General features: G+C 41.0%; 1 protein-coding gene across 1 annotated transcript in view; it reads right to left on the bottom strand.

The window, feature by feature from the left end:
- adgrb2 (adhesion G protein-coupled receptor B2) overlaps positions 1–13,880 on the bottom strand; it is a 600,103-nt gene that overhangs the window by 125,691 nt on the left and 460,532 nt on the right. Inside the window, exon 17 of the mRNA XM_064979676.1 lies at positions 6,546–6,672. Within this exon, the coding sequence (XP_064835748.1) occupies positions 6,546–6,672 (127 nt within the window). The remainder of the gene's footprint in view (positions 1–6,545; positions 6,673–13,880) is intronic.

Here is a 13,880-nt window from a genome sequence, read left to right as displayed (position 1 = left end):
CAGAGATATTCTGAGAGAGAAAACAAGACAGAGAGATATTCTGTGAAAGAGAAAACAAGACAGAGAGACCATTTGTACATTGTTAAAACACTGTATATATATAATATGACATTTGTAATGTCTTTATTGTTTTGAAACTTCTATATGTGTTCAGTTCAGTATTCACTTTATATATTATCTACCTCACTTGCTTTGGCAATGTTAACACATGTTTTCCATGCCAATAAAGCCCCTTGAATTCAATTGAAATTGAGAGAGACAGAGACAGAGAGGTATTCTGAGAAAGAGAAAACAAGACAGAGAGAGAGAGAGACAGAGAGAGACACAGAGAGAGACAGAGACAGACAGAGAGATAATCTGAGATCGAGAAAACCAGACAGACAGACAGACAGACAGACAGACAGACAGACAGACAGACAGACAGACAGACAGACACTGGCAGCAATCATAGCAAGTGGCTGAAAGAGACACATATATCTCATGAATAAAAGCCTCACAGATGCCAAGGAGGTTGCATTATACTCAGTGACACAGACACACACACCAATGTCTAGACATCCACACAAACTGCCAAACCGTTTAGGAGTTTACTGAGGGGAATAACGGTCAGCCATTTTATATGGAAAGGTTGTTCTTGTTGAAATGGCTACAGGGATGGCATCTTACTGCACAATTGAGATGTGTGTGTGTGTGTGTGTGTGTGTGTGTGTGTGTGTGTGTGTGTGTGTGTGTGTGTGTGTGTGTGTGTGTGTGTGTGTGTGTGTGTGTGTGTGTGTGTGTGTGTGTGTGTGTGTGTGTGTGCATGCACGTGTGTGTTTGTGTGTGTGTGTGTGTGTGTGTGTGTGTGTGTGTGTGTGTGTGTGGTTAGAGCATTGGGCCAGTAACCACACAAGCTGGCTTTAACGTCTCTTGCGTATCTTGACATTTGGATGACACACGTGTCCAAAGTAAACTGCCTGTTACTCAGGCCCAGAAGCTAGGATATGCGAGTACAACAGAACTGATATGGCAGGTGAAAACCCGAGGAAAATCCATCCAGGAAGTGGGATTTTTTTTATGTGAGTTGTTTTCCATTGAATGTCTAATGACTATGTTATGGGTTAGTGCCCAGATTGCAGTTCCTATGGGTTCCACTAGATGTCAGCAGTCTTTAGACATGCTTTTAGGTTTGTATTTTGAAAAACGACGAGTAAAAAGACCTTTTGGTCAGAGGACAGGGGAAGAATGCAGAGCTGCTTTGTTCGCATGACCGATAGCGCGCCGTTCGTTGTTTTTCCTTTCTATTGAAAACGCTATTGTCCGGTTGAAATATTATTGGTTATTTAGATAATTGACAACCTGAGGATTTCTGTATTCTGAATTTGGCGCTCTGCAATTTCACCGGATGTTGGCCAGGTGGGACGCTACCATCCCACCTGGTTTTAAGACACAGCTGAACCCTACTCATCATAGTTCATACTATAAGAAAAGTGTCTCCCAATGTCTCTAATAATTACAGATGTTTTCTTGCCAAGCCAAGAAAATATATACAGCAGTAGAGAACTGAACAAAGTCCCCATTCATAAACCATGATTGAGCTAATCAAAGGAGGAAGCACTTTTTCTTTAAACACCTTAACATTCTACTAGCAGGCTACTTGTGGTCTCCCCACGGTTGAACTGAACAGTGACTAGACAGTGGTTAGATAATTAGCTAATGAGCTCTGTGTTGTGTTTACTGATGAGCCCAGCCAAGCAGAGCAAAGTTCTCCCTTAATCAACTAATGAACCAAGCATCCACATTGTTTATTTAGATAGTTCAAATAGAACTATCTCACTTAAAGGAAAAGTCCTTAGTAAATATATATTTTTTGTAAATATTTTTGTATTAGTCCACTGTTGATAGAGTTTTGCTGTAGTTTCGTATGTCAGCACACACACATTTTAAAGATATTGGATTTTCAAGAAGCGAAGTGTCACTTGCCACATTATCATGATGATGCGTTTTGACTGCTGACCTGCAAATCATTTTGGGAATCTTAACGGTGGACTAATGGAAAAAAATCCCAAATAAAGTTTTGTGTGGACTTGCAGGCATGTCATTATTATTCGAGGTCCGAGTCTCAAGTCAAGTTCAAAATTGACCAGGTCGAGTCTCGAGTCAAATCCAAGTCCTGCAATCTAAGAGCAAGTCAAGTCGGGTTACAAGTTTTTTCAAGTCAAGTAAAAAAATAAATCTAGTCCTGCAATGACTTGTTCAACTATAAATCTTTGCCTATTTATCGAGGCTACCAGACAGCCCTTTTCATTATTTAGTCTACAACATTTTTTGATTTTGAAATAATACATTTTAGCAATCATAATTAAATGATGAATTTCAATCAAATTTGACATACCAAAATAGTTGATCCTATAGCTGTACAGCAAATCAGCAATCTGTTTGTTAGCTCAGTGGTTCTCAAATGTTTTGAACCGCAACCCCCAAAAATAAATGTTTTAAAGCTTGTGACCCCCATGCATGCACAAGCACACGAGCACACGCATGCTGCCGAAATTTAGCCTGTCTCGAAGGTTTTGATAGAATGTTCTAGCCTTTATTTATTTTCATATATATTATTAATTTGTTTAGTCATTATTATTATAGTAAATTACTATTTTTATTCTAAGCCTAATTAGAAATCTTAAGTAGTTTTTTAAATAACTTGTGCAAAAATGTTTTGTTTCCTTTTGTTGAGACATTTTCTTTGGCTAAATTAAGTTCTGTCTGCTTAATTTTGTGCTCCATATTTTGTTAAAGGTTAAACGTAGGCCTGTTGTAAAATAAATATAACTAGGCTATTGTGGTAATTTGTTGGGTAGGCTGACAGTAGGCAATCACCTTTGATGGTAATATCTGCAATATAACCCTGTTTAGCCATTTTCTCTGGCCAAATGAAGTTCCAGCTGTAATGTTGTGCTTGTCTCAATATAATTGAATTATTCACACTCAGACCATGAAAAGGAAAAAAAAGAGGAGAAGATGCTAAACTTAATTTAATGCCACAATATAATAACCTGTTCACATGTTCCCCATAACAATGACTTGACTTACTTTTGATATTACCCTAACACAGTTTAGAAACTTCTGTGAAGGTGTGGTTGTCACGCCCTGGCCATAGAGAGGCTTTTTACTCTTTATTTTGGTTAGGCCAGGGTGTGACTAGGGTGGGCATTCTATGTTATTTTTTCTATGTTTTTGTATTTCTTTGTTTTTGGCCGGGTATGGTTCTCAATCAGGGACAGCTGTCTGTCATTGTCTCTGATTGAGAACCATACTTAGGTAGCCTTTTCCCACCCGTGTGGTGTGGGTAGTTATTTTCTGTTTAGTGTGTTTTGCACCTGATGGTTGTTGGTTGTTCCTTTTGTTACTTTGTATTTAGTGTTCAGTTCTATTTAATAAAATGGCGAACACGTACCACGCTGCACCTTGGTCCTCACCTTCTTCCTCTGAATGCCGTGACAGTGGTGTTATTAAGTATAGCTACTGACTTTGACAGCTGAACTTGAGGTCAGGAAAAATGGTTTAGGCCTCCCAGAGTTACTCCTTTAATCTAATAATTTATGAAATCACCAGGTAGCCTATTGCTATGACAAAGATGTGTCAGTGGCAGATAGCTAAACTGTATTTTATATGGATAATATTAATGTAGACTACTCTATTTTTGCAACGCAAAACAGGAGAAAAAATGAAGCAAGTGCTTTCTGGTCAATAATCTTATGTGCACCCGCTTTGCGCGCCAATGCTGATGACTGGTCATTGGTCAACAGTCAAGACTTGCACATTTTTGGTTCTGAAGTACAGATTTCGATGTTTTTAAATAATAATTTGGTGCAATGTTATAGGCCTATGTGACCAGATTGAGCAAGCAAAGGTATACATATAAAATACAAATATTAGTCTATATAAAATCTATTCAAATATGTATATATATATATAAAATAAAAACTACATCTCACTCAGTTTCACACTCAAAACCTTCCCACAACCTTCTCACAACCATCTCACAACCCCCAATTTGAGATCCGCTGCGCTAGCTCACCCGACCTGTGTTGATGGAAAGTTAGCTGGTCCAATCAGAGGGCCAAGTGTGCGTTTTACTAGCCAATCTCTGGCTGCGTTGAGAGTAATCCATGGAGGCTCTGTCTGTGCCACAAAATGAGTGACAAAATGTTAAAAAACTTGTCCAGATCATTTCAAGTCATCAGTCTCAAATCAAAGTCGAGTCCCGAGTCATGAGGGTCCAAGTCCAAGTCAAGTCTCAAGTTATTATATTTTCTATCAAGTTGAGTCTCAAGTTATTATATTTTCTATCAAGTTGAGTCTCAAGACATCGTTAGTTGTTTGACTCGTTGAGTGGAGACAAATCTGTCCATCCCTGCTCCCGCTCCCCCTCCCTGGCGCTAGAGTGCGCCAGTCTGCCCATCTTGTGCACACCTGTCACCATCGTTACGCACACCAGCACGTCTTTGGACTCATCTGGACTCCATTAATTTGTTGATTGCCTCTCCTATATCTATCTGTTCCTTGGATTCATCCTTGTGTCAGCAACATTGTCGTTATGTTTCCAGATGCTCTCCTTGTTTGTTTTATGTTGGTTATTTATTAAATGTTCACTCCCTGTAATTGCTTCTTGTCTCCCAGTGTCTGTCCTCACACAAATCTACTTAAAATGAGTGTGGTACCAAATTAAATTTTAGAAGACTGCTGTACATTTCACGTCTGTAGTTATTGGTACATACATTTGAAATCATACATTTACATACACTTAGTAGTCATTAAAACTGGTTTTTCAACCACTCCACAAATTTCTTGTTAACAAACTATAGTGTTGGCAAGTCGGTTAGGACATCTACTTTGTGCATGACGCAAGTCATTTTTCCAACAATTGTTTACAGTTGTATTGCAATTCCAGTGGGTCAGAACATTACATACACTACGCTGACTGTGCCTTTAAACAGCTTGGAAAAATTGCATAAACTGATGTCATGGCTTTAGAAGCTTCTGATAGGCTAATTGACATAATTTGAGTCAATTGGAGGTGTACCAGTGGATGTATTTCAAGACCGACCTTCAACCTCAGTGCCTCTTTGCTTGACATCATAGGAAAATCAAAAGAAATCTGTGGACCTCCACAAGTCTGGTTCATCATTGGGTGCAATTTCCAAATGCCTGAAGGTACCACGTTCATCTGTACAAACAATGGTACACAAGTATAACACCATGGGATCACGCAGCCGTCATACCACTCAGGAAGGAGACGTATTCGGTATCCTAGAGATGAACGTACTTCGATGTGAAAAGTGAAAATCATTCCCAATACAACAGCAATGAACCTTGTGAAGATGCTGGAGGAAACAGGTACAACAGTATCTATATCCACAGTAAAACGAGTCCTAGATCAACATAACCTGAAAGGCCGCTCAGCAAGGAAGAAGCCACCGCTCTAAAACCGCCATAAAAAAGCCAGACTACGGTTTGCAACTGCACATGGGGACAAAGATCGTACTTTTTGGAGAAATGTCCTCTGGTCTGATGAAAGAAAAAATAGAACTGTTTGGCCATAATGACCATTGTTATATTTGGAGGAAAAAGGGGGAGGCTTGCATGCCGAAGGAGGGACTGGTGCACTTCACAAAATGGATGGCGTCGTGAGGCAGGACAATTATGTTGATTTATTGAAGCAACATCTCAAGATGTCAGTCAGGAAGTTAAAGCTTGGTTGCAAATGGTTCTTCCAAATGGACAATGACCCCAAGCACACTTCCAAAGTTGTGGCAAAATGGCTTAAGAACAACAAAGTCAAGGTATTGGAGTGGCCATCACAAAGCCCTGACCTCAATCCTACAGAAAATGTGTGGACAGAACTGAAAAAGAATGTGCGAGGCCTACAAAGCTGACTCAATTACATCAGCTCTGTCAGGAGGAAGGGGCCAAAATTCACCCACCTTATTGTGGGAAGCTTGTGGAAGGCGAACCCAAAACGTTTGACCCGAGTTAAACAATTTAAAGGCAATGCTAGCAAATACTAATTGAGTGTATGTCAACCTCTGACCCACTGGGAATGTGATGAAAGAAATAAAAGCTGAAATAAATAATTCTCTCTACTGTTATTCTGACATTTCACATTCTTAAAATAAAGTGGTGATCCTAACTAACCTAAGACAGGAAATTGTTACTAGGATTTAATGTCAGCAATTGTGAAAAACTGAGTTTAAATGTATCTGGCTAAGGTGTATGTAAACTTCTGTCTTCAACTGTAGCTATATGACGTATTCTAGTCTATCAAATCTCAAAAGTATTTCTATCAGCTGTATCTCATACAGCCACTTGTCTCCTGTCTCAAACTTCAAGGACAACCAGTGAATTTCTTCCATTTCCCTGACCAAGTGGACTGTTTAAATTAAAGTAACAACAATCTCTAGCTTGTAAATTTCCACACAACACACCAACACATTAGCTTGCTGGCTCCAGTTAGTGTTACCTCGGTAACCTCGGTGTTAAAGAGCAGAGTGGGAGATGTGACTCACCGGGTCTTTAGCTTGCTGCGCTAGTATGGCATAGGTGGAGATCCTGCTGCAAAGGCATTTGGTGTGGACAGCGGCAGAAGCGAGCGTTTGGCAGCCCTCTGTGTCCCAGTTCTCAGCACCAGCTTCCCTGAAGACGGGGGAAACATGGGACACACACAGTAAGGGAAACACACACACCAACACACACAAAAAAAGGTCACAGAGGAGCACACAGGTGCACTCAAACCAAATGTCTTAAAGAAAAAAGAGAGGAGAGAGAGAGAGAGAGAGAGAGAGAGTACACAAACAACAAGTGTGCGGTTAAAATTGGCAAGAAACACACACATTTCTTTCCACATGGCCGTGGAGTGAGACATGGATGCAGCTTAAGCCCCACCCTCTTCATCATATATATGAACGACTTGGCAAGGGCACTAGAACAGTCTGCAGTACCTGGCCTCACCCTACTAGAATCTGAACTCAAATGTCTACTGGTTGCTGATGATCTGGTGATTCTGTCATCAACCAAGGTCCTACAGCAGCACCTATATCTTCTGCACAGATTCTGCCAGACCTGGGATCTGATAGGAAATCTCAGTAAGACCAAAATAATGGTGTTCCAAAAAAAGTCCAGTCACAAGGACCACAAATGCAAATTCCCCTAGAGCACACACAAAAATTATACATACAGTAACTCGGCCGAAACATCAGCGCCACAGGTAACTTCCAGAAAGTTGTGAACGATCTGAGAGACAAGGCATGAAGGGCATTCTATGCCATCAAAAGGAACATAAAATTTGACATACCAATTAGGATCTCGCTAAATATACTTGAATCAGTTATAGAACCCATTGCCCTTTATGTTTGTGAGGTCTGGGGTCCGCTCACCAACCAATAATTCACAAAATGAGACAAACATCAAAAAATATCCTCAGTGTACAACGTAAAACACCTAATAATGCTTGCTGAGCAGAATTAGGCCGATACCCACTAATTATTCAAATCCAGAAAAGAGCAGCTAAATTCTACAACCACTTAAAAGGAAGCAATTCCCAAACCTTACATAATAAAGCCATCACCTACAGAGAGACGTACCTGGAGAAGAGTCCCCTAAGCAAGCTGGTCCTGGGGCTCTGTTCACAAACACAAACAGACCCCACAGAGCACCAGGACAGCAACACAATTAGACCCAAGCAAATCATGTGAAAACAATACGATAATTACATGACACATTGGAAATAATTAACAAAAAAACTGAGCAAACTAGAATGGTATTTGGCCCAGTAGAGAACACAGTGGCAGAATACCTGACCACTGTGACTGACCCAAATTTAAGGAAAGCTTTGACTATGTACAGATTCTGTGAGCATAGCCTTGCTATTGAGAAAGGCCACTGTAGGCAGACCAGGCTCTCAAAAGAAGACAGGCTATGTGCACACTGCCCACGAAATGAGGTGGAAACTGAGCTGCACTTCCTAATCTCCTGCCAAATGTATGTATTTGTAACTCTGAAATCCATTTGCATTGCTAGTTATAGCCTAATGTTGGCTAGCTAGCTAATGTTGAACCTAGTTGTTTAGCTTTAGGTACCTGCAGTTTAATACTACAGCAATTCATGCATGGGTTGGGATTATGGGTCTTTGTTTAGCTAGCTAGCTACATGTCTGAACAAAAGACTCCACTTTGCCAGGTGATTACATGACCCATCAAGTTAGCCAGTTGGGTCTGGGGGTGACCAGTCAAGTTAGTCAGATGTGTCTCGGGTGATTACAGGTGTGTCTAGGGGTGATTACGGCCATCTATCGCATTTCATGAACATGTGTACATGTCTAGACAATGGTGACCCATCCAATTAGCTAGCTGTGGCTAGGGGGTGGTTATAGCATTTATTTCACTAGACCCATAAATTTAGACAACTATGTCTGCATAAAATTAATCTAATAATTATAGAATGTTTATAAAATATGTTTATCTGGACACCTTTTATTTTATGCAAGTAACCATTTCCCTGGAGCGTTTATACCTTCTGTATCATGTGCATGTGACAATTACACATTGATTTTATTTGATATAGTGTGTGTTTACCAGAGACGATAATGTCAAGAACAACATGACCTGCACCAAAGTCAGATTAGGATATAGGCCAAGGACTAGATAAAGTGTATTTTTATCTGACGCTACTACTTTCACCACTTTTAGTCTTAATCTGTAGTTGTTTACTACATTACCTTACTTGCTTTGTTTAGCATATGGCCTCACAAGTGAATCCTTAACTTCTTTGGGGTAGGGGGCAGTATTTTCACGTCCGGATGAAAAGCGCGCCCAGAGTGAACTGCCTGCTACTCAGGCACAGATCCTAGGATATGCAATATTTATTGTGGAAACGGGATTCCTGGGAGTGCATTATGATGAAGATCATCAAAGGTAAGTGAATATTTAAAATGCTATTTATGACTTCCGTTGACTCCAACATGGCGCATATCTCTTTGGGTTGATTTGTCGTCTGAGTGCCGTACTCAGATTATTGCATGGTGTGCTTTTTCCGTAAAGTTTTTTATTTATTTGACACAGCGGTTGCATTAAGGAGAAGTGGATCTAAAATTCCATGTATAACACTTATATTTTCATCAACATTTATGGTGACTATTTGTGTAAATTGATGTGGCTCTCTGCAAAATCACCAGACGTTTTGGAACTATTGAACATAACGCGCCAATGTAAACTCAGATTTTCGGATAGAAATATGAACTTTACCGAACAAAACATACATGCATTGTGTAACATGAAGTCCTATGAGTGTCATCTGATGAAGATCATCAGAAGTTAGTGATTAGTTTTATCTCTATTTGTGCTTTTTGTGACTCCTCTCTTTGGCTGGAAAAATGGCTGTGTTTATCCTTTGACTTGGCTCTGACCTCACATAATCGTTTGGTGTGCTTTCGTCGTAAAGCTTTTTTGAAATCGGACACTGTGGCTGGTTTTACAGAAGTGTATCTTTAAAATGGTGTAAAATACATGTATGTTTGAGGAATTTTAATTATGGGATTTCTGTTGTTTTGAAATTGACGCTCTGCAGTTTCACTGGCTGTTGACGAGGTGAGACGCTACCGCCCCACATACCCTAGAGAGGGTTTTAAAGAGATAGGAGGGGCTAAGGTGTGACAAAGTTGAATAGGTTTAGACAAAGAAGAGCTCTCCAGTAGGTGTGCCAAAACAAACAAGGGACATTTTCTCAAAAGGAAGTTACAATTTCATCAACTTTCAAAGCAGAATTACTTTCCCATTGTTCCTCAACTGCAGTGTATGATATGCCATTTAGTAGCTCTGATTCTCTACTTTTATCCAACGTAAAAAACAACATTTCAATTTTTGCTGCATAATACCAAATTCTGGTGGTCGGTCACATACAGCTATATATACATATTCATATGTGGACACCCCTTCAAATTAGTGGATTCGGCTATTTCAGCCACACCCATTTCTGACAGGTGTATAAAATCGAGCACACAGACATGCAATCTCCATTTCTCCATAAACACACATTGGCAGTAGAATGGCCTTACTGAAGAGCTCTTCAACATGGCACTGTCATAGGATGCCACCTTTCCAACAAGTCAGTTCATACATGTTCTGCCTTGCTAGAGCTGCCCTGATCAACTGTAAGTGCAGTCATTGTGATTTGGAAACGTCTAAGAGCAACAACGACTATGAAGCAAATTGGTAGACCAGTCAAGCTCACAGAACTGGAAGGCGCAGTGCTGAAGCCCTTAGTGCATAAAACTCGTCTGTCCTCACTTGAAACACTCACTACCAAGTTCCAAACTGGCTCTGGAAATGTCAGCACAACAACTGTTCATCGGGAGCTTCATTAAATGGGTTTCCATGGCCGAGCAGCTGCACACAAGCCTAAGATCACCATGCGCAATGCCAAGCTTCAGCTGGAGTGGTGTAAAGCTCGCCGTCATTGGACTCTAGAGCAGTGAAAACGCATTCTCTTGAGTGATTAATCACGCTTCACCACCAGCAGCCCGACGAATGAATCTAGGCTTGGTGGACGCCAGGAGAACGCTACCTGCCCCAATGCATAGTGCCAACTGTAAAGTTTGGTGGACGCCAGGTGAACGCGACCTGCCCAAATGCATAAGCCAACTGTAAAGTTTGGTGGACGCCAGGAGAACGCTACCTGCCCCAATGCATAGTGCCAACTGTAAAGTTTGGTGGACGCCAGGAGAACGCTACCTGCCCCAATGCATAGTGCCAACTGTAAAGTTTGGTGGATGCCAGGAGAACGCTACCTGCCCAAATGCATAGTGCCAACTGTAAAGTTTGGTGGAGGAGGAATAATGGTCTGGGGATGATTTTCATGGTTCAGGCCAGGCCCCTTAGTTCCAGTCAAGAACATTTGTACTTATTATGTCTCTTCTCCAAATAGTAGTAAAATTGTATAGATGGAGTAAATTTTGAAATCTTCTCTCTGTCTCTCTCTTGTCCTGTTGGGCAATGTTGTGCCTCTCCTCTCTCTCCGGATGAATTAGATAGTGGTTCGCCTCGCTCTCTGTGGGTGATGTGTTTTAAATTCTCGAATGAAAAGTGTGATGTTAAGGTCGATCAATGGGAACACTCAGAGTCTCTAATTGAACTAATGACCAGCCTTACAGACATTGACATGCTAACCATGCTCTACTACAAATGTCTTGTACCAGTTTTACTATTTATAACAGTGATACAAGTCTTCAAAGAGCTGTTAGAAAGTGACTCTAACTGTACTAATGACCAGTCTGACACACAGCTATCAACACTAAACTATGCTCTGCCTTGTCTCTGGCACGTCAACTAATGCCAGACTGTGGCGCCAGTTATAACAGAGTTGTTATGAGAATTCAAAGAGATTCTTTAGAGCAATATGTATGCTTAGCCCTGACACTTACTGAACTAGCTGTCAGCCCCCTCAGGACTGGGCGTTAATTAAGTACAGCTGAAACAGAATTTACTGCCTCTGTTATAACACAGCTGAGATGTAATCAACTTTAAACCAGTTGGTAATGCTGCCACCGTACACAGACCGAGACACAGAAGGCAAACAGGAAGCCATGTTCTTGTTCAAAAGGGGTTATTATTAATGAAGGAGTTTTTTCCTGACAAACTTCTATCGTCCCCCATGAACCCTGCGATTCGGAATACACTTCACAGTTCCAGATTGGATCTCAGTTGGAAAGACAGGTAGAGACATCATTTTAAGAAACCACCTTCCTTCTAAATGATCTTTCATAGCTGTTCTAGGTCAAACGCCTGCTGTGGAAGGGCCAAAGATTTGGTAGACCAAGAGCTTTGAGGGCATGGTCAGGGCAAAAGGATATCAGTCTGCAACCTGGTAAGGGACAGACAGTCACTATGCTGTAAACACTGGCATGGCACCTGCAAGAGAGTATAATCTGAGCCCTGGCATATAACACTTAGATTACACTGATTTCAACAGACAGGCAGACAGACAGGCAGACAGACAGACAGACAGACAGACAGACAGACAGACAGACAGACAGACACGCACGTACACACACACACACACAAGCCCAGCTGGTTGACATATAATCAGTGATTATCTGTGACTGTCTGCTGAACTATGGATAGGCAATGTGTGTGTCTGTCTGTTGCACATAAAGTACATGTTAGAAACCCATAATTTGGAATATGTCATGGCTACATGTTATAGCTACATGTTACAGGTAGATGTCATAGCTACATGTCATAGCTAAATGTTATAGCCACATGTTACAGGTAGATATCATAGCTACATGTTATAGCTACATGTCATAGCTACATGACATAGCTACATGTCACAGCTACATGTTACATGTAGATGTCATAGCTACATGTTATAGCTCCATGTAATAGATACATGTCATAGCTATATATTACAGGTAGATGTCATAGCTATATGGCATAGCTACATGTTACAGGTAAATGTTATTTATTTATTTTATTTTATTTCACCTTTATTTAACCAGGTAGGCAAGTTGAGAACAAATTCTCATTTATAATTGCGACCTGGCCAAGATAAAGCAAAGCAGTTCGACACATACAACGACACAGAGTTACACATGGAGCAAAACAAACATACAGTCAATAATACAGTATAAACAAGTCTATATACGATGTGAGCAAATGAGGTGAGATAAGGGAGGTAAAGGCAAAAAAAGGCCATGGTGGCAAAGTAAATACAATATAGCAAGTAAAACACTGGAATGGTACATTTGCAATGGAAGAATGTGCAAAGTAGAAATAAAAATAATGGGGTGCAAAGGAGCAAAATAAATAAATTAATTTAATACAGTAGGGAAAGAGGTAGTTGTTTGGGCTAAATTATAGGTGGGCTATGTACAGGTGCAGTAATCTGTGAGCTGCTCTGACAGTTGGTGCTTATTAAAGCTAGTGAGGGAGATAAGTGTTTCAAGTTTCAGAGATTTTTGTAGTTCGCTCCAGTCATTGGCAGCAGAGAACTGGACGGAGAGGCGGCCAAAGAAAGAATTGGTTTTGGGGGTGACTAGAGAGATATACCTGCTGGAGCGTGTGCTACAGGTGGGAGATGCTATGGTGACCAGCGAGCTGAGATAAGGGGGGACTTTACCTAGCAGTGTCTTGTAGATGACATGGAGCCAGTGGGTTTGGCGACGAGTATGAAGTGAGGGCCAGCCAACGAGAGCGTACAGGTCGCAATGGTGGGTAGTATATGGGGCTTTGGTGACAAAACGGATTGCACTGTGATCGACTGCATCCAATTTGTTGAGTAGGGTATTGGAGGCTATTTTGTAAATTACATCGCCAAAGTCGAGGATTGGTAGGATGGTCAGTTTTACAAGGGTATGTTTGGCAGCATGAGTGAAGGATGCTTTGTTGCGAAATAGGAAGCCAATTCTAGATTTAACTTTAGATTGGAGATGTTTGATATGGGTCTGGAAGGAGAGTTTACAGTCTAACCAGACACCTAAGTATTTGTAGTTGTCCACGTATTCTAAGTCAGAGCCGTCCAGAGTAGTGATGTTGGACAGGCGGGTAGTTGCAGGTAGCGATCGGTTGAAGAGCATGCATTTAGTTTTACTTGTATTTAAGAGCAATTGGAGGCCACAGAAGGAGAGTTGTATGGCATTGAAGCTTGCCTGGAGGGTTGTTAACACAGTGTCCAAAGAAGGGCCAGAAGTATACAGAATGTTGTCGTCTGCGTAGAGGTGGATCAGACTCACCAGCAGCAAGAGCGACATCATTGATGTATACAGAGAAGAGAGTCGGTCCAAGAATTGAACCCTGTGTCACCCCCATAGAGACTGCCAGAGGTCCGGACAGCAGACCCTCCAATTTGAC

Source organism: Oncorhynchus masou, chromosome 12, assembly GCF_036934945.1.
Source record: "Oncorhynchus masou masou isolate Uvic2021 chromosome 12, UVic_Omas_1.1, whole genome shotgun sequence".
Classification (NCBI taxonomy): domain Eukaryota; kingdom Metazoa; phylum Chordata; class Actinopteri; order Salmoniformes; family Salmonidae; genus Oncorhynchus; species Oncorhynchus masou.
Note: the sequence above shows the minus strand (reverse complement) of the source record. Positions and strands in the feature narration are given on the sequence as shown.